Source organism: Misgurnus anguillicaudatus, chromosome 25 (genome assembly GCF_027580225.2).
Source record: "Misgurnus anguillicaudatus chromosome 25, ASM2758022v2, whole genome shotgun sequence".
NCBI lineage: Eukaryota > Metazoa > Chordata > Actinopteri > Cypriniformes > Cobitidae > Misgurnus > Misgurnus anguillicaudatus.
In genome coordinates this window covers 29,836,082-29,860,826 of record NC_073361.2, presented here as the reverse complement: position 1 = coordinate 29,860,826, position 24,745 = coordinate 29,836,082, and the positions used below count along the sequence as shown (strand labels likewise).

Below are 24,745 nucleotides of genomic sequence, written 5' to 3'. Positions count from 1 at the left end.
ACTATATAGGGAATAATGAGAATGACATGTGTTTCTCCTAAATCCAATATTTATAAATATTTTTCAGGCATTGATAAAATGTTTAAAAATGTTTAGTCAGAAGCGGCCAATCTAAATAAAACATTCAGCATGAAAAGCGAATCATTTGATTTTCCTGCATTAAACTTTTAATCTACCAGAAATGAGATGGTTAAGTTGTGACCCATGTGGGAATTTTCAATCACATCAAAGCTCCAGTCACGCCTGGAAAAAATATTTATCGAAATCATATTGTATAATCAGTTGTTATTAAAGTTTAGGTTTCAGTTTTGTATACAGTCCACGTTAAATCTCTGCAGCTTTTCAAATTTGGTACAAGATCTGAAAATATTTTTATTAAATTCTCATAATGGTGCAAAAAAAAAACGTCCTGAACTCTTCAAAAACTGTGAAACGCAGAAAAGTTGAGTCCATTTAAAATATTAAAGGGATAGTTCATCCCAAAACAAAAACTTGAACTCATTTGAACCACCAATGTTTTTAATTCTTCAGAACACAAATGCCGATTTTATGAAGGGTTGTTTTGGGTTTTCTGGTTACTATGGGAGTGGATGGTGACTGAGTCTTCTGGTTCCACTCCACTAGTAACCAAAAAACCCTTTAAGCATTAAAAGGACCCAAAAGTGTTAAATAAATAGCCATTCGACTAGTCCAAATACTTTCTTCTTTTTGTTACACATTATTTTAAAGCAAACATCCTAAAACTGCCCAAACAAGAGAATGTGTGCTGAAAGACAGACACAGCTCAAAAAATGGATTATAATGATGATATTTTATTTTGTTTTTCACCAAACGCTTTCGCAAGATTTAAAATATACGTCACGAGTCCAGTGGAGTTTTTATTTAACACTTAAGAATCCTTTTGAGGTTTGAAAAGGCGATAACCGTCCACTCCCATAGTAACAAGAAAACCCAAAACTAAATATATATTATATATATATATAATATAAAGGCATTTGGGTTCTGAAGAACAAAGACATTGGATGATCACACGACATGAGGGTAAGTAAATAATGACAACGTTTTTGTTTTGGGGTGAACTTTTTCTTTAATATTAAAATGTAGCATTTAAATTTTATTCTTAACCACAGGACTTTTATTCTGGTAAAAACTAAAACATTGGATGCAGATTCCCCGGTCCAGAAAAAAAATTGGCACCGGTTTGCGTGCAGATGAGAATCAGCGTCAGTATAAAATCAGTAGGAGTGACATTTTGCAAGCACCATCTTTGCTTAAAGTGCATTGTCCCACCAGCTGTCCATGGACTCTTTAGTACAACCTTTCACTTCCATATCACATTTGTATCCCATAGGGCAACAGTGCTTCATATCTTTACAACACACCGCCTACAAAACGAGAGTAAAAGATATATTTTTTAATACATGTGCACTTAAGACAAACATAAAATGGCCTGCATCTTTAGATTTCTAAGAGCAATACCTCTTTATATGGACAGCAAGCCCACGTTGAGTCTGATAGTTTACAGCAGCTCTGTGTCTTTGAACAGCGTGTGGTTGCATCACACATCACATCTTCATCATCATCAGAGCGTGTGCGTGTTCGTGTCATTGAGACACTGTGTGTAGTTGAGGGTTTGATACAGGTTGCAGCCTGAGGATTACAGGTGTAGCCCTGTGGGCAGCAGTGTATATGATCTTCACAACACACAGCCTAAATAAAGAGAGCATTTAACCAATCAGTGAAGAGCACATCCCGAGACCTCATTAAGGCAATCAAACAAATGCAAACATAGGAAAACAAAAACGGTGACATCACAGGAATCCAAACAAACAACATGTAAAGAACATGGTTTGTCTTAAAACACATTAAAAACACCACACAGACATATAAACAACAATAAAATCTTGATTTTCACCACATGGGGATGTGTGAAAGTGCCTATAGTTGGACATTGCTTTAAAAAAAGATTTACCTCGACAAGAGGGCAGCAGCCCCAGCTCCCTGTGGGTAATTTACAGCAGGTTGATCCTGATGCGCAACTGGTGGTGGAGTCACATTGTACATCTTTGTCTCCAAGCAACACCGCAGACTTCTGAGTGACCTTGGCCTCCTGTTTTCTGTACCATGGGATCTCGTGATTGGCTTTAGTGCAGGTCGTTTTTCCTTCGTTACACTTATAACCACTGGGACAGCAATGGTCTCCATCCTCACAACATACCGCCTTGAAAAGAGCAAATGATTTAGAATATATAATATGCTTTATACAGAGAGGAAAATAAGTATTTGACACATCAGCATGTTTATCAGTAAGAGAGATTCCTAAGTGGGCTATTGACACAAAATTTCCACCAGATGTAGCCATCAAGACAAATATTAAATTAATACAAAGAAATCAAAACATTTAAGTATACAAGTTGAGTCATAATAAATAAAGTGAAAGGACACAGGGAATAAGTATTGAACACATGAAGAGAACAATGTGCAAAATGGAATAGAAAGCCAGGAGATCACCTGAAATCTGTCAGTATTGAGAGAAACCCTCTATCAGTACTAATTGATATCAGCTGCTTAAGTCCTAATTGATGGCCTATAAAGGCTTCTCATTACCCAGGGGGCACACAGGAAAGACTTCATGATGGGTAAAAGCAAAGAACTCTCTCAAGATCTTTGTTGAGACTTGGTTAACGTTTGCGAAAGAGCATTTGGAAAAGCCTGTGGATTATTGGCAGACTATAGTATGGTCAGATGAAAGTCATTCTACACACCATGTTTGGAGAAGAAATGGCACTGCCCACCACCCCAAGAACACCATACCAACAGTTAAGTTTGGGGGTGGGAGCATGATGGTTTGGGGCTGCTTTTTAGCAAGGGGTACTGGCAGACTTCATATTATTGAATGGAGAAATGTACCAGGACATTCTGGATAAAAATCTGATGCCATCTACCAGAAAGCTGAAAATGAAAACACAAGGCCAAATAAACAATGAAGTGATTTCAAAAGAAAGAAAATCAAGTTGGTTGAATGGCCCAGTCAATCACCTGACCTAAATTCCCAAGAAAATCTATGGAGAGAACTGAAGATCAAAGTTCATAAAAGATGCCCAAGGAACCTTCAAGATTTATAGACCATTTGTGTGGAAGATTGGGCCAGAATCACTCCTGAGCAATGCAGACGACTGGTCTCTTTATACAAGAGGCGTATAGAAGCTGTAATCACCAACAAAGGCTTTTTTACAAAGTATTAAATAAAGTGTGTTCAATACTTATTCCATGTGTCATTTCACTTTATTATGACTCAACTTGTATACTTAAATGTTCTGATTTCTTTGTATGAACTAAATATTTGGCTTGATGGCTACATCTGGTGGAAATTTTGTGTCAATAGCCCACTTAGAAATCCCCTTACTGATAAAAATGCTGATGTGTCAAAACATTATTTTCCCTGCTGTAACAAAGATATTTGATAACAAGATTTTCTCCTATTCATATAGCAATGCTCAATGCAATGGAAGTCCCACCTTCCAGATAATTTAAAGAACCAAGCATCAATATAGTTGATATCAACATAGTTCATAGTTGCCAACTAATGTCGGTATAGATGTGTTTATGTTTGTATGTCTAACCTTTGGCAGAGGACAGCACCCCCACTTGCTCAGTTTGTTCATATAGCAGCAAGTGTCGTCTCGTGGACAGCTGGTGTGATTGTCACACATGTTTCTGTCCTCTGAATGTGTCAGTGCAGGAACCTCAGCATTAATGTCCGGCTGCGCAAGTAGCTTCTTGAACCAGGGCATGCTGGGAAGGCCAGATCGGACACAGGTTTGGTGAGTGACGTCACACTTGGATCCCTGCGGACAGCAGTGCTCACCATCCGCACAGCACACGGCCTGAAGTCAGAGAGCGTGCAAATTTAATCTACAGCATACATACAGTTTTCAGCATAGTATCAAATGAAACATTTGTACATATGCATGTTGCAGTGCATTCTGGGATTGCATCATTAATAGAGGACACATGCTGCTTACATTCTGGTGAAAACGCATAACGCAGCATCTCTTAAAATGATGCCTATAGGTTTCTGTGAATTTGTTATATGTAGATGGAGATCTAAACACTAAACGTGCCTATGCTTGTGTACCTGTGGCAGAGGGCAGCACCCCCAAGCACCCGAGTTCAGTTTACAGCAGGTGTTCCCCGCTGGACAGACAGACGTCTCATCACAGTTTTGGTTTTGGAATGGCGGAGTCACGGCAGTGATCTTCCTCACCATAGGCACAGAAATAAAAGCACCCTGATCGTTGGCACCATCACAAGTGCTGGCAGCCACATTACACACAGTGCCGTTTGGACAACAGTGGATATGGTCATCGCAACACACCGCCTACAAAAAGTATATTAACATCATTTTGTGGCAACACCTCAAAGTGAATTAACTCTACACTGCAAAAAAAAAAGATTACTTGTGGCAATGGGCAGCAGCCCCACTTTCCAGACGCCAGGCGGCAGCAGGTGGCATCATCAGGGCACGTCGACGTCTCATCGCATTTCTGATTGGCCGCTATTGGAAAGGTGGGCACTTTTTCCACCCAGGGCACAGACATGGAGAGGACAGCAGGGTTGTCACAGGTGCCTGCAGCGATGTTACACACAGTATCGTGCGGACAGCAGTGGGCGTGGTCTTCACAACACACAGCCTGAAGGTGTGGAGAGATTCTCATTGATCAAATCATGTTTTGGCTTTTCCCAATAAAATTCGGTTTAGTTACAGGTTTGATTTCTGCAGTCTCCAAACTAGAAGATGTTGACTAGAGTTATGTTTTTTGTTATTAACTGCATAAAGGATACTAGATCACTTCTATTCTAATCGGTTGAATACCTTGGGTAGAGGACAGCAGGCCCAGACGCCCTCAAGGGTTTTACAGCAGGTAGTGCCGCTTGCGCATGCTACAGTTGTATTACAGGGAACTGCTTCATCTGCAGAGACAGACAGAGAGAGAGAAAATGTCTAAGTAGACTGAATAAAGTGAAATGTAATGAGTCTGGTCATGTAGGATCTGATCTCTGACAGAGACTTCTGCAGCTTCTCTGATAACACAACAGCATCCTGTATGTGCCAATCATTCACATGTCTGAGTCATTTCAGCACAGTTCTTACTGATAGAAAGTTTTCAATCGGATTAAAAAGCCTTCATGTAAAAATCCAACCCAATACAATTGTAGAATTTTTTTAATTGGATTCAAAATACCTCGTGAACATGTGCAGAAGAATTTTGCTCAAGTTCACATCTTACATTTACCTCATATTTATGCATCACATGATTCACGTCACAGAAACATGCAATAGCAAGGCAATGGCAACACGCATTATTAACTCATTCCCCACCAGCCATTTTTTTTAAAGTTGCCCACCAGCATTTTTGTGATTTTTACAAAATGCCTTCCATGAAAATGTTCTTCTAAAAATATATAAACATACAAATATATCAAATGAAAGAACAGACCCTCTGCTTTCAAACAAACAAAGAAAATGAGAGAAAAACATTTTATTCTGTCTATATTTTTTCCTCTGCTTATAAATGATTAAATATGGGTATTTTTCTTGAAAAATAAAATAGTTTTTAGCAAAAACCGAAATTATTGCATTTTTCTGAAGGAATTTTGTTAGAGATCAGATTCAGAACGGTTATTAAAACATACACGGAGCTTAAAATGAGTAAATAACGTTTTTCTTTCAGATTAACATACCGTATTTTTCGGACTATTAGTCGCTCTGGAGTATCAGTCAAAAAATGTGTCATGAAGAGGAAAAAAACATATATAAGTCGCATTTATTTAGAATTTTTTTTTTTTTTTTTGGCTGCATATTTTACTAATTGCAGTTTGTAATCTGCAGAATAGGATTTTATTTTGGGGGCATTTTGTTTGTGTTAAAAGATTAGTCCATTTTCCCAAAAGAAAAATCCAGATAATTCACTCACCACCATGTCATCCAAAATGCCGATGTCTTTCTTTGTTCAGTCGAGAAGAAATTATGTTTTTTTGAGGAAAACATTGCAGGATTTTTCTCATTTTAATGGACTTCAATAGAGCCCAACATTCAATACTCAACTCAACACTTAACAGTTTTTTCAACAGAGTTTCAAAGGACTACAAACAATCCCAAACGAGGCACAAGGGTCCCATCTAGCGAAACGACTGTCATTTCTGACAAGAAAAAAAAAAGTACTTTTAAAGCACAACTTCTCGTCTAGGTCCGGTCCAGCGCGACCGTACGTAAATGCGTAGTGACTTAGGGAGGTCACATGTTACATATATAAAACGCACATTTGCGGACCATTTTAAACAATAAACTACCACAAAGACATTAATTAGTATCAGTTGACATACAACAATTTAGGAACGGTGCTCTTTCAAGATGCTTGTAAACACTGGGGCGGAGTTTCGCGTTCGTCCTCTGTGACCTCTTAACGTCATGACGTATTGCGTGGGGTCAGCTGTCGCATCACGACCGGATCTACATTACGAGAAGTTGTGCTTTAAAGTGTATATTTGTTTTTTTTATATTGTCAAAAATTACAATCGTCTCGCTAGACAAGACCCCCACGCCTCGTTTGGGATTGTCCATAGTCCCCTGTTAAGTGTTGAGTTAAGTATTAAATGTTGGGCTCTATTAAAGTCCATTAATATCCTGCAATGTTTTTCCTCAAAAAACATAATTTCTTCTCGACTGAACAAAGAAAGACATCAACATTTTGGATGACATGGTGGTGAGTAAATTATCTGGACTTTTCTATTAAGAAAATGGACTAATCCTTTAAGTCTTTCTCAGTTAAATTTTTCAGGGGTGGGCTAGAAGAGCAGCATAAAACGCCCTCTGGTGGCTGTAGACGGTAATGTTTTATATTGGTTCATGTTAATTTTGACATACAAGTCGCACCTGACTATAAGTCGCAGGACGCAGCCAAACTATGAAAAAAGTGTGACTTATAGTCCGGAAAATACGGTAAATTAATCAGAAACACGCTTTTTATGCAAATAATTTCTCTTAATTGACGAGATAAATCGTCAATGGCACGGAAAGAGTTAAGTTAATGGGGTCACGCACTGTACATTCCTCAGAGTTTATGTCTTTCACAACATTACATAAAGCAATGAAATAGCGTCATAACTTTCGAAAAATGTGTTTTGTTTGCCTATATCTGAAAACTTTTTAAAAACAACTTTCTTCTTCAACTTTGTAGCATAAACTCCAAGAGAGATGCTGTGCGCTGCCTTGCCAAGTCTTTGCCTTCTGATTTGCGGTACTTTTAAACGGTTTCAACAAGTTAAACTGTTTCTGCGGGGTAAAGATGAAAGGTTTCGTTTATTAGTTATTGGTATTTGGGATGCTTTTGGGCTAGTGTTGAATGTGCATTGGGCTGATTTTGATACACAAATCTGGCAACCCTGAGTGTGTGCTTGCGCAGACATTTGGTTCGGATTTTTAACAATGTTTGCAATGTTTAGGGTGCATGTAAACTGTACTGTCATAACCTGATTCCATTCAGTCGGATTGACAAAATTATGTGCATGTAAACAAAGCCAGTGTTACCAAAAAGTATTTTAACTTTCTATTATATTTAGCACTGCTAAAAAGTCAATTTTGAATGATATACATAGTAAACAGATTACCTCTGGAAGTGAATGCTGGGATTTTAACGGCCATTGGCGTGACCCCACTGTCTGACACACAGGCGACGTGGACGAGGTCACAGGTTGTGCCCTCTGGACAGCAGTGCACGTGATCAGAACAACACACAGCCTGAAAAAAAAACATGTGTGTGAAAAACAGCAAAATAGAGAATCAGTAAAACCCACATACAGAACTTTTACAGGAAGAAACAATAAATTGAATAGCAAGCCTACAAACATGAAGCACCTTTGGCATCGGGCAGCATCCATAGGACCCACTGCCCAGCTGACAGCATGTTGTATTATCTGGACAACTGGATGTCTGGTCAGGACAGACCACTGTGTACGCACAAGCACACAATTGACAGGTTTTATTAAAAAAAAAAAACTGATATATTTATTCAAATTCGATATTGAAGACATGCATATAAAAAACTTTAACAAAAATCTTACCATCGTTAATGTCACTGGTTTTTGTAGGTGAATCTAGTGCAATAACATAAATACAACATAAAATACAAAATCAACCACAAAGCACTTTTAAAAAGTATATAAAAACTAAAAATCACATTTATGCAAATGATACTATTCTAATTCATAAAGAAGATTCATAATCTAAATGATAAGATTTGGAAAATAGGTTTGTTTTCACAATATTAAATAAGCCAAAGTTATATTGTTACAGAATGATTTTTACATTATACAAGATGATTTTATGTAATCCTACCTGCTTGTTTATCTATCGGTGTCCTGCGGCGGGCGGCAAACTTTCTCCAGAGAGGAGAGGGACTGTAAGTGGGCGACACGCACTTTGAATGCTCGAGGTCACAGGTCGTGCCTTCAGGACAGCAGTGTCGCTTATCTGAACAACACACAGCCTAAATACAAACACATACACACAATATAGTACACAGAGGTTACCATCTATAATCTAACAGCATTTAAACAGTAATATGATCAAGCGGATGTTATACATTTTTTAAAGGACAACAGCCCCAGGTCCCATCAGGCATCTGGCAACAGGTGCTGTCGTCGGGACACTCAGACACCTGATCTGGACAAACCACAGCCTCCTAGAAACAAAACGGAGAAGCATTTCAATACCCCATATTTGCTAATGCCTATCTAGCTTTGTGGCCGGGTAGGTATGCGCGTTACCTGCTTTGTGGCAACTTTTTCCACCCAATCTAAGATATGCGTCTTGTTTACACACTTGGCATGTTCAAGGTCACACAAAGTGCCCTCATAACAGCAATGCAAGTGGTCTGAACAGCACTCTGCCTGCAAATGTGCATAAAAAACAAATACATGATGTGCACATTATATACCTTGTTTACCTGTGATTAAGACCAAGTGTGAAGTAAATGATTATATTTTTAGATCTCGAGTGAACAGTTTCGTTAATGAACTTCATATTATGCCAGGTATAGATACACCCTTGAAACACTTACATTGGGCAGGGGGCAGCATCCGTACCCTCCCGACGGTGTTAGACAGCAGGTGTTTCCGTCTGCACATACTCCTCCATCAGGACAAACCAAAGCGGTGCACACATTCAGACATACACAGAGTAACACTACAACACCTGTGCGCACCTAACAAAAAGAGGAAAATCACATTTGTAATCGAGATCAAATTCAATTTTTATTTAATGATGTTACTAATTAATTAGATTATTAATTCACATACACATAATTAATATCTATTAATGTTTTGACACATAAAGGTCAACAAAGACCTAGTAGTCATGTTTACATGGAAAGCAACTAGATTTGGTTTTTTATAAGATCTTAAAACAGCGGTCCAACAGACTGATTACAACACTTTAACAAGTGGTTTCACACATTACCCAACCTATCTAACAAGTGTGAAGCATACTGCATGTTAATCTGGGCTCAGTTATAAGAAGAAAATAAGCTAACGTAATGACTTTTTATTCGGTTTATAATATTTATTAAAGCATTACCACCTTGGGTGTGCATAATTTTCAAATAATTTAACAGCCCGTCGTCAATTATTCCTTACAAAACAACTTCCCTGACAGTGCAGCAGACTTTAGACTCATTAAACAAGACTAGACAGTGAAAACATGTGATGAGTCAATCAATAGTCATTTTTGTTTGTTACCTGTTGTGTCAGATTTGATATATGACCCAAAAAATAAAGTGCACTATCCTAGTCAACCACAATAAATTGAAATTAAATCTGATTAAACAAGGTCTGCCGAAGGAACAAAGAGGACGCAAACGAAGAAAGAATTCAACGCAATAAAGACAAGTACCTGATCAAGTATCAATACCACAAGCCTGATGATTATGTAAATTAGGCAACAAAAACAGACCAATAAAAGAAATGACACATTTTTCTATAGAGACAAAAGTGAGATTTGTAACAGACGATGTTGAATCTTTAACGCCGTCTGAACATAAAGATTATTTTTGGTATGTTCTGTGTGACCCCTGACAAATAGGCCTTGAAAGCAGAAGTATGTAGAAAAAAGTACAGGACGAGTGACAAACCTATGCCTAGATGAGTTATTTTTTCTTTCTTTGCTAATGTATGCATATGAGACAATAAGTTTAATTTACTCGATAGGATACATATATATACACACTTAATGCATTACCAGAAAAAGATGTGATGAGTTTGTATCCGAATAAAGAGAGGTCTACAATCAAGTGTGTATTTGTGTGGCTTGGGGGCTATAAATGGGGAGGCTACGGAGACATTTGTGCCAAACATCGTGTTCGCTGTTATTTTTGAATTGCTGTTTTCTTTGTTTCGTAAACTACTTATAAATAAGTCTTTGAAGTCTTAAGTCCTTTAAAATGCAAATGACGTGATCTCTGCACAAAATGGAAGTGCCGTGGTTGGATAGTGCAGATTAATTGGCGGTATTATCCTCTTCTGACATCACAAGAGGAGCCAAATTTCAATTACCTATTTTTTCACATGCTTGCAGAGAATGGTTTACCAAAACTGAGTTACTGAGTTGTTATTTTTTACACTTTCTATGTCAATAGAAGCACTGGGACTAGGGATGCATATCAATTAATCGCGATTAATCTATAGCAGAATAAAGGTTTTTGTTTACATCATATATGTGTGTGAACTGTGTATAATAATTATGTATATATAAATATGCACACATGCATGTATAATTTTAAGAAAAAAATATATTTATATATTAAGTATTTATATTTATATATAATATAAATTATACATAAATATACAAATGTATATACACATGTAAACATTGCTTAAATATATACATGCATGTGTGTGCATTTGACTGTGCAGAGTTATTGTATACAGTGCGCGCACATATATGATGTGGACAGGGACTTTTGTTCTGCTGTAGATTGGTCGCGATTAATTGATATGCATCCCTAACTGGGACCCAATTATAGCACTTAAACATGAAAAAAATGTCCCCTTTAAAGAATAGTATCTGAACCTGAACAAATCATAGATCTAGGCTCTAGTGCCGAATCCCGCTGAGCCTGGCACGGACACCTCCCAAGGTTACCGAATACCTAACAATGTACTAAAGTGAATGGTAAAAAGTCGACAGTTACTTTGCAATGAGGTTTTAATTTTTTTGCATTTGCTTGGCGATGTGGACGATGAATTTCTGAATCATGTGTGTGCTTGGGATTTTGGGAAACACAGGCGATATATTAAATACAACATACCTTTAGGAAGATTGAGGGCGACTACACCTTACCGAACTTACCATTGTGTGTATGTGTGTAACTGCAGTTGCAAGAAACTATTATTCTTCAAGTTTTCAGATGTAATCCCATGAACTCCAACTTTTTTGCACTATAACATAAGAACATATGACTTAATAAAAATTTTTCAAGTGTTTTGGCAACACCTCAATATTTTAAATCTACAGGGCTCGACATGTCCTCAAGTGATTCAGTTGAAGATTTACTTGTGTGGTCATGATTACCTTTCATGACCCACATTTTAAGATTCAGTTTACGTCCTGGCCGTCAAAATACATAGGGAACATATGAAAATTCACTTCATACCGACAGGGAAATCAATACATTTTAGTAATGAACAACTTTGTTTTTTACCAAGTTACCATGTTGATCCATAACGTTAACCCTTTGAATACTACAGTAATATAACAGGACTATGGCATTGTTGTTCATGGACCTTCTACAGTATTTTGTAATGGTTTTTGAGTAATACATTTCTCGTTTTAGGTCAAAATATTGTTATAAAATGATGTCATATTATTTACTTTAACAGATGCTAATCTCCAAACATTTTAAACATTAAAAACATTGTCCTACATAAACATCATTATCTATGATTACCATCACCTGCCGTGTGTCCCACAACAATGTAATTAAATACATTTTGAGTTGACAAGTATCGTTTCACAGCGTGCACTAAATAAACTAGTTGATATTCATCAGTTTTTGACACAAAAGAATCATTTCAGTTATGTTTATTATTATTGTGTCAGACGGAAGCGCGTGAAAATGGCCGGAATAAAGCCAAACAAAGAGCTCACTTCAATCAAAACAACACGCTATGAATGTAAACATAAATCACTTACTGACCGTACCGTATTTGCAGTCTCAAAGTGAATAAAGTTGAACAAAACTGAGTAATGTATGCGCGTGGCTCCTCTAATGTGAAATATAGCTGTGTCTTTTGACTTTATTTGTCGTATTGTCACGTGACTGCCGGCTCATGTGACACTCGCTTGTTCGACTTCATGCGGCGACGAAGAACCGACAGGAGGATGACGTCAAAGTACCGCGAGAGCTATTAAAAGTATCAGACGGAGAAGTCTCTCGCGGTACTTTGACGTCATCCGCCTGTCAGTTCTTTCGACGGCAGTCGAACGCACCTTTTTGTTGAGCGACAAGAGAAATGTCACGTGCTTTACGTTAGGAAAACAACAAGATAACTCAAACATGAAGGTATATTTTTTAGTTTGAAAATATATTTAGTTTTAACTCTCATATATCAACATACATTTCAAAATGTTTTTGAAAGGCAAGCAAATACATTTCTAATTTTACAGCCCATATGGCAAGAAATGTATTCTTGAAAAAATATGCTAATTATAAGCTATTTTTAAAGTATATTTTTTTAAGTTAAAAATATATGTAATTTAACCTTTTCAAACCTGTTATGTTTATGCATTTGTAACTTAAACAATGCAACGTGAATAAATTTCCTTGTTTAAAATATATGGAGGGCTCAATATATATTTTAAATGCTTTACAATATATTTTAAAATATATATTTAAAAAAATTGTGAAAAATAAATCCCTTTAAACATATTCCAAAATATATTTCAGCAAATATATTTTTGGGCCATTTAAAAATATTTTTTGCTGTATGTGTAATACCCGCTCTTCTTCACCATGTGTCAGGAGGTCAGATTATGGGAATTAAATTTCTGTGACAGTGAAATTCAAAATTTTCTGTGCATTTTTTATGTTACATGGCTAAATTGTAGTGTCTACCTACACAATACCTTTGGCTTTTGTATGATATATGATTTATATTTTTACAAATAAAATCTGTCCGTTTTCCTTCCGATTTTCAGGTTGTTGAAAAGCTTTAGTTTTTTTTAATTGATGCAGCGAGTTCAACAGAATCAATACAGCACAAGCTTTTCACTATTTCAAGAGATCATAAAAAAATTAAGTTTTGCTTCAAAAATTAATCTAAAACATTAACAGAAAACATGAAATAATCTTTTAATAAAATATGACTTTCTTCAACTGAAAAATGCAGATAATTGTACCGCTTAGAAAAAAAAAACATTTTCTGCTGATGCCTTTAAATTATTTCACACACATTAAAAGTGAAAGCAAAGTTAATTTCCATTTACAGGTTTTGTGATGAGCAATCTTCAGTTTGTGCTTCATTCTTCTTCTCCTGCTGGTGGTTTGTTGGGGTCAAATGGGAATGTTTTGAACGTTTCCCCCTGAACACCGTGGTCTCCTCCCCGTTTTCTCCTTCCTCTTGTTCAAGTCTTCCTCTCTTCACAAAGTGCTGGATTCTGGACTCCAGACTCTCACAGCGTGGCCGCGTCAGCAGTGGCTGGTACTTCTTCTGCCTGGTTCCTTCCATTAACCAGCACTGCAGCGAGGACATCTCACCTGAAGAAACACACACAGATTATCAGTCATTCACAACTAGGTTGATCAGGCAACTACTCAACTTCAAAAAATAATACTTGAGTACTGCTTGCTTTATTCTATCCAGGATTTTTTTAAGTAGTTTGTGAAACCATGCAATGACAACATTTTTAACTGTATCAGGGCTCACCATAAAAGACTTCCTGATGGCACAGGGCCAGCGTGAAAGACGCTCAAGCCACTAAACAGTATTGTGGGGCCAGTGCTTCGCCCTCAGTCACTAATATATATTTTCTGCCTGTGGCCATCTGTCTGTACGTATTCTTATGCAATGTTACCATTGAGACACATTTGAAGTGTCGCAAACGTCAACTTCTCAGCAATGTCATGAGTTTTCTCCTACCTTGTTGGTCGTTGTGGACACTGTTGCGTGTTATTGTTAAATTTCAGAATTAGAGTTTACATTTAAAATTGCCAATTGTCTTAACAAATGATGAATAAAATGTATAGGTATACAATTATATATATTTTTTTAATTATTATTATAAATATGTGACACTAAAATCTTTTTTTTGGTGGGGCAAATAAAAATTTAGGCAGGGCAAGTGAAAACCTGAACCACTGGCTCGACTGGGCCAGTATAAAAACTTTTTATATAATATATGTAACAATAATACGTTAAACCATGTAAACGCATATCATTACCCCAAATACACAAAATAATGTTCTTTTTAGCACCAACCCCTTTAATAAATCGCTTTTGCATGCTGTGTCAAATCAAAAGTGACATTTCAAACATATTCGATAAAGGTGAAATTCTTTGATTCAGGAAAAGATAATAAGGATTAATGTCACATAGCTTTAGTTTTTGTGTAAGCAAGCACAGACCGGTGGTTGTGTTGTGGAGACCCTGGATCATGCCGAGCAGAACCTGTGTCTTGACTGCGGTCTGAACCCAGTGTTGGTGAAGAGAATTAAGGACGTGGTTCTCCTCCTCAGGTTCTGTTTGCCAGTTCACACCCTCAAATTGGCAATCATACAGCACCAAAGGGTAATCCACCGCCATGCTAAAGATAAAACACATTCACTGTAAAAGATCTGCTTCATGATTGGACTTTAGCTATGTAAATGCTGAAATGCAGCCCACCTGTACTGAGGCTTCCTTGGGTTCTTTTCTACATCCATAAGTTGATTAATAATTTCTGGAGATTCAAGTTTCTGTCCAATAAGAAGCAGCACAGCCATCATGCAGCGAACCTGAGAACAAGCAAATAAAGATAAAACTTGAGTTTTTATTATAGGCCACAGCTGAAGTTTAAATAAACCCTGTGCAATGAAATAATTAATAACGTCTCAAATATGGAGCAGAGGAAGTACAGCAGATCTATGGATGGACAGCAAAGATGCTTTTCTGGACCTGAACTGGCCTCATTGATGTCAAAGCACCATGTAAAATGACTGGCAATTAATAAAAATGAGCTCCTGACCTGGTGATAGAGGAAAGCCAGACCCTTGACTTGAAACACAAAGAGTTGATGAGGATCATTAGAGCAGGTGGGTTCGGGTTGAGCTGGCTGGACGCTGGCAGACAGGATAGTCCTTTGAAACTGCAGGACTCCGTTACCCACGTCCATCTTACACAAGTTTCTGAAGTCGTGTGTATCTTCATACCTGCATCACCAGGATTATGACATAAAATCAATTAATATTTAGAATTCTGCACTATTTCTAGATCACTAAGCAAACACTTCAAAATCAGATATCTTTACTTCTATTGAAGCACCCAAGATGCTTGTTGATAATGATTATTTAATGATATATCAATTTACTAACCGTTTTGCTGCCTCGGCCATAAGATCCACGTCCAAATCTCCACGAGGAAAGTAGTACCTGTAGGTTCTTGACTTACAGTCAAATCGTGCACTGAAGCCGGTTTCTACAGGAGCCCATTGCAATATTCTGATGTCCTGAGGCAGAACTCGATTCAGCATCTTAACGTAAGGTAATTCATCTGAAGCAGGCTTGCTTTTGCCCTCCACACCAGCGGGGACTGTCACACCTAAACCTCCATCATACTGGTTGGAGCGCAGGTCAATGGATATAACCTGGAGATGAGAGCAAACATTAGGGTTTCCAAAGTTTTCGACCAAATAGGATTCCTATGACTCTGGGAATCCTAGAATATATAAAAGCATTTGTGACCAAGTCTTTGAAAACAGCTAAAATATTTTTTTTGTGATTTACTGTTGGTTTTCAATATAAAATCACCCTGCTACATAATGTAAAGAACATTATGTGAGAATATAGCCTTGATATCTCTGATATCAATCTTTAATGCTCCAAATCTCATTATTAGATTATGAGACTCTTCCTGGTGCTGAAACAGACAAAATTTTGTAAATGGAAATCCCTGTACCTGTGAAAAAGCACTAACACCTTTATCCGTGCGTCCGCAACGATGATAGTTGGAGGTCTGTCTGTCTTGAATCAGTTTAGTTTTTAGCAGTGCCTCAAACAGCCGGGCTTCCACTGTATTGTCTGTGTTTTCCTGGACAGCAAAGCCCTGATACTGCCAGCCGAGATATGCCAACCGCAGTGCCACATGCCTGCGAGGGTGGGCAGAAAAGTCAAAGGGTCTTTCTGCTCCTCGCTTCCTCCCTTTGGGTTTGTTCTCTTCTCCCTTCTGGTGGTTTAGGACATCTGCTTCGAGACTGGTAGATTCTTCGGTCTTCTCTTCCACAGATTCATGTTTGCCTGCTTTCAGCTGAGATTTCAATCTCTCAACCTCTTCCTCCAAAGCTTTGACACGGGCAAGGAGCGCTTCTTCTGTCATGACTACACTAAATTCAGATCTGTAAAAAAATAACATTATTTTTTATGTTGCATGCAGTGTTTGCTAAAGACAATACAAATTCTAATTCAAATGCTTTTCATTACAAATACCATTATGAACCATCAACTGTTTTCCATTAAAAACCATTACAAAGTTATTTTAAGTAGTGTTTTGTGCTTTATTCCAGTAAGACTAAAGGTGATCAATTGGTTTCCATCTGAAACATTAAAGCCCACCAATAAAACCCATCACATTACCAATACAGAACCACAGAGATTATAGTTATGAGAAAAATACATTTAGTCATTTAAATAATTTAGATATTAATACGATAAATGGGTTTCAAATATTAGATTTGCATAACCACTTTATTTTTTTAGGTGGATGCATTAGCTAGACATTTAAAGCGCACATCTCCACGTGTTTGTTTCCTTTAGACATTTTAGACAGCTAGGCATTTTATCAATGTTGTAAAACAAGGTTTATAAAACGACAACAACTAATATATCCAACTATACCTGCATCGTTTCTGAATTTTGATTAATACGTTAAAAATACACTTAATCATGTACCGTGACTTTTAAACACAATGCCGCTGCTGTAGCTTCCGTGACACTGCCTGTCAAAATAAAAGTCCCAACACAGCTACACTAATTTATTATTTTGAAAGTCCAGAAACATTTGCACCAATAAAGTGCAATAAAATCACTATTGAAAGCGCAATTATTTCTTTGTATATATATTTTAATCATGCAATGTCCGTATGTGTTTTACATGTTAATAAAATAAATATTGTGAGCACAATAACATAATATTAAACGCCTTTGGAAGTACATACATTTTCAGCTAAAACTTTATTTAAAACTAAATTATAATAAAATAATCCATGTTCAGTCCAAAACACTATTTTATTATACAATACAAAATGGAATTTTGTAATACATAATATACATTTATTATAATAAGAAAATTACTTTTACAGAAAAATTCCCGTGTCTTAATGATATAATATTAGATAATTTTATTTTTACCTAACTTTTTACTTGATGTTAGGGCTAAATTTGCTCTAACATCTTCCTCCTGGTAAATAACAAGGCGCGCACTGATTTATGATAAATGTTTTGCAGACATGTTTATCATGGTAAACTAAAGCCACACTTGCTTGAGCAAAAAAATGCTGATGTTTAAAAAAATTATAAACAAAACTGAATCATGTGATGAATACAACCGCGTTTTGCCCTTTCGCTTTAAATCTGAAATTCTTATTGGTTAAAGCTCTGAAGTGGCCCTTCAGAGAGGCTCGTGATTGGTGGTCTGGTTCTCCATTGACACACACTGCTTCCTGCTCACGCGAAGACCATCAATAGTAGAAAAGTTTAAATAACTTGCAAATGTTGCGCCGATGTATGTGACGTCACGGGACACAAGATGATACATTGTAGCCGGGGTGCGATACTCGCGCTTTTATGTGTTACAATGTTGCACTGCATCTTCGGTGAGTTTCACACCCTGGCGCATCTGAGAGCGCGAGCCAGCGATAAAACTCAGTCCAGGGCTGTGGTGGATCTACTCAGACGGCTCCTGGGGAACCGATCCCGAGAGTTCATCGTGTCGGTCAACAGGACTCTATCCAATGACAGTTCAGACGTGTGTGAGCTGCGATCCGCGAGAAACGACAAGATCATGGCGGTGGGCTCCACGGGGGTGGCGGTGGCCACCGGTATATATAACTATCTGAAGTACTTCTGCAACTGTCACGTGTCCTGGTCCGGGGATCAATTAAATGTCCCGAGACCTCTGCCTCCAGTCACCGGTGTCCTGCGCATCAGCACGCCTCACAGGTAAATGACGTCATGTGTTATGATTTTATTATTTTAATATGTGTATAATTGCATTCCATAGTTTTAACCTGATACATGAATAACACTTCACATTTGGAGTTTTTTTTACATTATTCCTTCATAATTCATTATTTATTTTATAGAAGTCTTTATTTTAACATGATTTAAATATTCTGTATTGACTGTACGTATGATATTATCCATGTTTTGTGTAGTTGTTTTATTTATCTCCATGTATATGCAGTTGATCGTTCTGTTGTGTTTGTCTCTGTCAAATGTTCTGGCCCTGATCCAAAACAGGACTGTGAAAACCCAGCATTGTTCAGTGAGAGAGTGGCGGTCACTGTTGTAGTAGTCGGATCTTTGTTGTTGTCTGGATGTGTGTTTATCTTGTTACTTCTGCATGAGCAAACCTGTGTTATGTTACTCTCATACATACCGCCATCCTGTGAATTCCACACACAAACTATGACACCATAGATAAGGCCATGTTTGTTATATAGATGACAAAAGTGATTGCAAATATCCCTAAAATAACTTTTCATTTACTGTAGCGTTTGTGTGATCCACAGATTTAGGTATTATCAGAATGTGTGTACCCAGAGCTACTCCACTGTGTGGTGGGACTGGCCAAGATGGCAAAGAGAGATTGACTGGATGGCACTGAACGGTATAAACCTTCCCCTGGCATTCACTGGGCAGGAGGCGCTGTGGCAGGAGGTGAGAGATCTCATCTGAATATTTAATTCAGAAATGTTACAAATATGGTGTATTATACTTGGGGAAACAGATAATTTTCCAGTGTATGAATTGTTTCTCATGATGTTGCAGGTTTATCTGTCTCTTGGTCTAAACCAGACAGAGATCGATCGCTTTTTCACAGGTCCAGCTTTCCTAGCGTGGAACCGCATGGGGAACTTATTTCAGTGGGGTGGAACACTTCCTCAGTCCTGGCATGTCAAACAGCTCAACCTACAGGTACTGACATTTCTTTTAATAAGATCAGATCAAATGATGACTAAACATTTAAATAATGCTAAAACATTTAAGTTTATAATGTTTTTACATTCTTTTAAATGTGCAGTGTGTAATTTTTAGAAGGATCTCTAGACAGAAATGCAAAATAATATGCAAAACTATATTATCAGGGGTGTACAAAGATAATGAACCGTTATGTGTTTATTACCTTAGAACGAAACCTTTTTATCTACATACACTGGGGGTCCCCTTACATGGAAGTCGCCATTTTGTGTTGCCATGTTTCTACAGAAGCCCTTAACGGACAACTTTTTTTTACTAAGTTGTCTCCGACGATGACATGTTTATCTGGTGCCAGCTACCGTAGCTTCTCTATGTGTTTCAAAAGCAAGGGGTGAGCAGTGGACTACGCCGTTGGTTGCAATTCGCAACCTCACCACTAGATGATGCTAAAACTTACACACTGCACCTATAAATATACACATGAATATATGTGTAATATGATTTTTATCTTTAAATTTTTCTAGTTTAAAATCTTGGACCGAATGAGAGCTTTTGGAATGATACCTGTATTGCCTGCCTTTTCAGGGATTGTACCTGAGGGAATTAGCAGGTGTGGAATAGATTCGTTCGTTTGTTCATTCGTTCTCATTTATTCATTCACAATTTTTCGTTGATGTATACACTGCAAAAATGACTTTCTTACGTAGTATTTTTGTCTTGTTTTTAGTATAAATATCTAAAAATTCTTAAATTAAAGGGATAGTTCACCCAAAAATGAAAATTCTGTCATCATTTTCTCACTTTCACGTTTTTACAAACCTGTATACATTTCTTTGTTCAGATGAACATGAAAGAAGAGACTTTGCGGAATGTTTGTATCCAATCTGATCATGAGCCCCATTCACTTTCATAGTAGGAAAAAAAATACTATGGAAGTGAATGGGGATCATGAATGGTTTGGTTACAAACATTTCTCAAAATATCTTCCTTTGTGTTTATCAGAACAAAGAAATTTATACAGGTTTGTAACAACATGAGAGTTAGAAAGTGATGACAGAATTTTCATTTTTGGGTGAACTATCCCTTCAAGATGCATTTTCTTGATGAGCAAAACGAGCTAAGAAAAAAAGTCTAGTTTTTAGACAAAAAAACAAACATAAAATTTAAGTGAATTTGTGCTTAAAGGATTAGTCCATTTTCTTAAAAAAAAATCCAGATAATTTACTCACCACCATGTCATCCAAAATGTTGATGTCTTTCTTTGTTCAGTCGAAAAGAAATTATGGTAACACTTTACAATAAGGTTCATTAGTTAACATTAGTTAATGTATTATTAACTAACTTGAAAAAACCATGAGCAATACATTTGTTACAGTATTTATTCATCTTTGTTAATGTTAGTTACAAATTTAAGCTTTAATTGTTTGTTCATCTTAGTTCAGAGTGCATTAACTAATGTTAACAAGATTTTAATAAAGTATTAGTAATTGTTGAAATTAACATTAACAAAGATTAATAAATGCTGTATAAGTGCAGTTCATTATTAGTTCATGTTAACTAATGTAGCTAACTAATGTTAACTAATGAACCTTATTGTAAAGTGTTACCAAAATTATGTTTTTTGGGGAAAACATTACAGGATTTTTCTCATTTTAATGAACTTTAATGGACCCCAACACTTAATGCAGTTTAAAATGGCAGTTTCAAAGGACTCTAAATGATCCCAAACGAGGCATAAGGGTCTTATCTAGCGAAACGATTGTCATTTTTGACAAGAAAAATAAAAATATGCACTGTGACACGCCAGCGCGACCTCGTGTAATACGTCATCACGTCAAGAGGTCATGGATGACCTGTCGAAACTACGCCCCAGTGTTTACAAGTGTGGAGAAAGAAGACCGTTCCGACGTTGTTGTATGTCAAATGATACTAATTAATGTCTTTGTGTCAGTTTATTGTTTAAAATGGTCTGCAAATGTGCGTTTCATATATGTAACCCGTGACCTTTCGACGTTATTACGCAATTATGTAAGGTCGCGCTGGCGTGTCACAGGACCGGAGATAGACGAGAAGTTGTGGTTTAAAAGTGCATCTTTTTTGTTACTTGCCAAAAATGACAATCGATTCGCAAGATAAGACCCTTATGACTCATTTGGGATCGTTTAGAATCCTTTGAAACTGCAACTTCAAACTGCACCAAAACTGCCAAGTGTTGGGGTCCACCAAAGTCCATCAAAATGAGAAAAATCCTGGAATGTTATTCCCAAAAAAAAGATATATATATATTTCTTCTCGACTGAACAAAGAAAGACATCAACATTTTTGATGACATGGTGGTGAGTAAATTATCTGGATGTTTTTTTTTTAAATGGACTAATCCTTTAAAACAAGCAAAAAAATCTGCCAATGTCATAAGAAAAAAATCTCTGAACATTTTTCTTAAACACTTTAACAATTCTTACCCCATTTTTTTGTGCTTGCTTTAAGAAACTGTAAAATGTCTTTCAGGTTATTTCCCAAAGCAAATGTGACCAAATTGAGTCCCTGGAGCCATTTTAACTGTAGCTACTCCTGCGCTCACATGCTGGACCCTCGAGATCCGCTCTTCCAGCACATCGGAGCTCTTTTCTTATCTCAGGTTATTAAGGAGTTTGGGACAGACCACATTTACAACACAGACACCTTTAATGAAATGAGCCCGGCCTCCTCAGACCCCACTTACCTGGCATCTGTTAGCCAGGCAGTTTTTAAAACAATGACTTCAGGTAACTGATCCATTTTTTGGGAATTTGAATGTATCCTGTGATGAACATCAAGTGATGTTGCAGTTGCTTATTTTTGTTTGGCAGAAATTGGCACATTGAGTTGCTCTGTTTTTTTTAACCGACAACTGACCCGGGTAAATTATGGGGCAGTCTATTGTGTCTCATGTCTGGTAAGTGTTTCCTTTGATTCATGGTCTGTCTCTTTCTGTCGTTGGCAGTGGATCCTCAAGCAATTTGGCTGATGCAGGGTTGGCTATTTATCCATGACCCTTTGTTCTGGAAACCAGACCAGGTCAAGGCCCTGTTACATGGCGTTCCCCTGGGACGAATGATTGTCCTGGATCTCTTTGCTGAATCCATGCCTGTCTATTCTTCCACTAACTCCTTCTACGGCCAGCCTTTCATTTGGTGCATGCTGCACAATTTCGGTGGGAATAGTGGTTTGTTTGGAACGGTGGATCGTGTTAACTCCGGCCCCTTTGATGCCCTCCGCTTCCCAAATTCCACTCTGGTGGGGTTGGGTTTGGCCCCCGAGGGCATCGAGCAGAACCCGGTGGTTTACGAACTCATGAGCGAGCTGGCCTGGCGCAAAGAACCAGTCAATCTTTCCAAGTGGGCATCGCTGTACGCCTTGCGCCGCTACGGCAGCATGGATGAGAACTTGGCGTTGGCATGGCGACTGCTGTTTCAGGGCGTGTACAACTGCACTGTTCCTCTATACAAGAATCACAATCGAAGCCCTCTGGTCCATCGTCCATCTCTGCGCATGCAGACGGACGTTTGGTATGAACCAGCTGACTTGTACAAGGCGTGGAAGTTGCTCTTCGAGGCAGCGCCTGGGTTGGTTGCGGTGGAAACCTTCCGATATGATCTAGTTGATGTAACGCGGCAGGCCCTTCAGCTCCTCACGACCGAATTCTACAAGGAGATACGTGATGCATTTCAGGTAGACTCAAAACGAAATGTTTTATTCAACATACCCCACATCTGCGTGCTAATATTCACAGTTTAAAACCTTGGATATTTACTATTTCATCTGTAATAATGCTCTGTCACCCATTTCATTCTCAGACCCAAAAGCTTCCCGACCTTCTGACGGCTGGTGGTGTGCTCCTTTACGATCTGTTACCCGAGTTGGATCGCCTTCTTTCCAGCAACGAACATTTCCTGTTGGGGGCGTGGCTCGAGCAGGCACAGTCCCAGGCTCTGGACGAACACGAAGCTCAGCTGTACGATTTCAATGCACGAAATCAGATCACCCTTTGGGGACCCGATGGCAACATCCTGGACTATGCCAGCAAAGAGTGGGGTGGTCTGGTGGAGGACTATTATTTACAACGTTGGGCTTTGTTTGTCAATACATTAGTGGAGTGTCTTGACAGGGCAAGGCCCTTCAAACAGGATGTCTTCAACCAAGCTGTGTTTCAGGTTGAGAAAGGGTTTGTCTTCAACCAGAGAAAATATCCCTCCAAACCAATAGGAGACACTTTTGACATTGCACACCGAATCTTCTTGAAATACTATCCTTATGCGATGAAAAGGTTAATGACAACACATTTTTGAATCACAGAAATGATCCATGAATCATTATATATCAAATTGATATACAATCAAAGTGCAGCGTCTATACAATTTCTTTTAATGTTTTTTGTAAACACCACTGACAGTGTTTGAAAGGCAACTTGCAGAGCAATTTATAATACAGTTAGTTAAGTGGTCGACATGTTTATAGCTTGCTACCTAAATGACATCCGGTTTAAAGTTAAACATTTTTTGAAGATGGCCCCATCACCGTATTGAGGTTGGCTACCACCATAAAAATGCAAGAAAATAATGTAAAGTGCAACTTTTCTGCATGACTGAAATGGATGGTATGCTTGGATGTCTAAGAAGTTGCTGCTTTCATTTCAGGTTGTTTTGTATGGCACATAAACTGTATATACTGTACATTTTCAAAATGTGAATTTGGGTAAAAATATAATATAGATGCTATATGTTAAAAATTAGATTAAACATATTTTTGTGGTTAAAAAGTAGAAATTGGTAGTTTTTGCCATTTTGTACGTAATAGCTAGTCTATTACTAAAGGATACAAATTTAGACTTAAGAATTTTAATTGCAATTTAATTTTAGGTTATTGATATTTGTTTAGACAGAGATTAGACTGAACCTGACTGACTATCTTCTGTTTCGTAAAAACCAGCAAAGACAAAAACTTAGTGTGCTACAACTGCAAAGCTATTTTTGTATTTTGAAATAAAAGCCAGATTTTTCATAAAACTTTTGGTAGTAATATTGTAAAAAACTATCATCAAACTCTCATTATATTATAGAAGACATCTCATACAGAGATAATTTGCTTCTGGTTTAAATTCTTCGAAAACAATCCTTATAGAAAATAAAATTACATTGTTATGCAGTATACAAAGACAAAAAAAATCCTCACTAGTTTCATCCTCACTATGTTCATATTTCAAAATAGATTTTGTCATTTCCGAGGGGGTTGCTTTTTACCCCTATCACAAATAAGAC

The 24,745-nt window shown here is 37.5% G+C and overlaps 3 protein-coding genes across 7 annotated transcripts; 1 reads left to right on the top strand and 2 right to left on the bottom strand.

The window, feature by feature from the left end:
- Positions 1-1,061: 1,061 nt before the first annotated feature.
- grnb (granulin b) lies at positions 1,062-12,414 on the bottom strand. Of its 4 annotated transcripts, none has more exons than XM_055182836.2 (16): positions 12,260-12,413; positions 11,408-11,496; positions 9,123-9,266; positions 8,830-8,952; positions 8,646-8,744; positions 8,399-8,549; positions 8,125-8,157; positions 7,919-8,010; positions 7,672-7,801; positions 4,877-4,974; positions 4,461-4,694; positions 4,139-4,381; positions 3,624-3,887; positions 1,973-2,221; positions 1,480-1,710; positions 1,062-1,385 (listed from the first exon to the last, which is right to left on the bottom strand). In XM_055182836.2, the coding sequence occupies exons 2-16, from the start codon at positions 11,408-11,410 to the stop codon at positions 1,272-1,274; spliced, it is 2,208 nt and encodes a 735-aa protein (XP_055038811.2). In that variant the 5' UTR covers positions 11,411-11,496; positions 12,260-12,413; the 3' UTR covers positions 1,062-1,271. The 4 variants fall into 4 exon arrangements, with proteins under 4 accessions (XP_055038811.2, XP_055038812.2, XP_055038813.2 ...); XM_055182837.2 differs by having other exon boundaries at positions 12,255-12,397; XM_055182838.2 differs by having other exon boundaries at positions 12,251-12,372.
- Positions 12,415-13,248: 834 nt separating this feature from the next.
- pus3 (pseudouridylate synthase 3) lies at positions 13,249-17,324 on the bottom strand. Of its 2 annotated transcripts, none has more exons than XM_055182849.2 (7): positions 17,199-17,324; positions 16,210-16,645; positions 15,627-15,898; positions 15,281-15,464; positions 14,941-15,050; positions 14,682-14,860; positions 13,249-13,814 (listed from the first exon to the last, which is right to left on the bottom strand). In XM_055182849.2, exons 2-7 carry the CDS (start codon positions 16,624-16,626, stop codon positions 13,540-13,542), a joined length of 1,437 nt encoding a protein of 478 aa, XP_055038824.2. In that variant the 5' UTR covers positions 16,627-16,645; positions 17,199-17,324; the 3' UTR covers positions 13,249-13,539. The 2 variants fall into 2 exon arrangements, with proteins under 2 accessions (XP_055038824.2, XP_055038823.2); XM_055182848.2 differs by having other exon boundaries at positions 17,145-17,277.
- A 346-nt stretch (positions 17,325-17,670) lies between these two features.
- naglu (N-acetylglucosaminidase, alpha) lies at positions 17,671-24,493 on the top strand. The gene is made up of 7 exons (XM_055182833.2): positions 17,671-18,467; positions 19,040-19,187; positions 19,299-19,445; positions 19,973-20,058; positions 21,957-22,213; positions 22,432-23,159; positions 23,285-24,493. The coding sequence occupies exons 1-7, from the start codon at positions 18,055-18,057 to the stop codon at positions 23,774-23,776; spliced, it is 2,271 nt and encodes a 756-aa protein (XP_055038808.2). The 5' UTR covers positions 17,671-18,054; the 3' UTR covers positions 23,777-24,493.
- Positions 24,494-24,745: the final 252 nt, after the last annotated feature.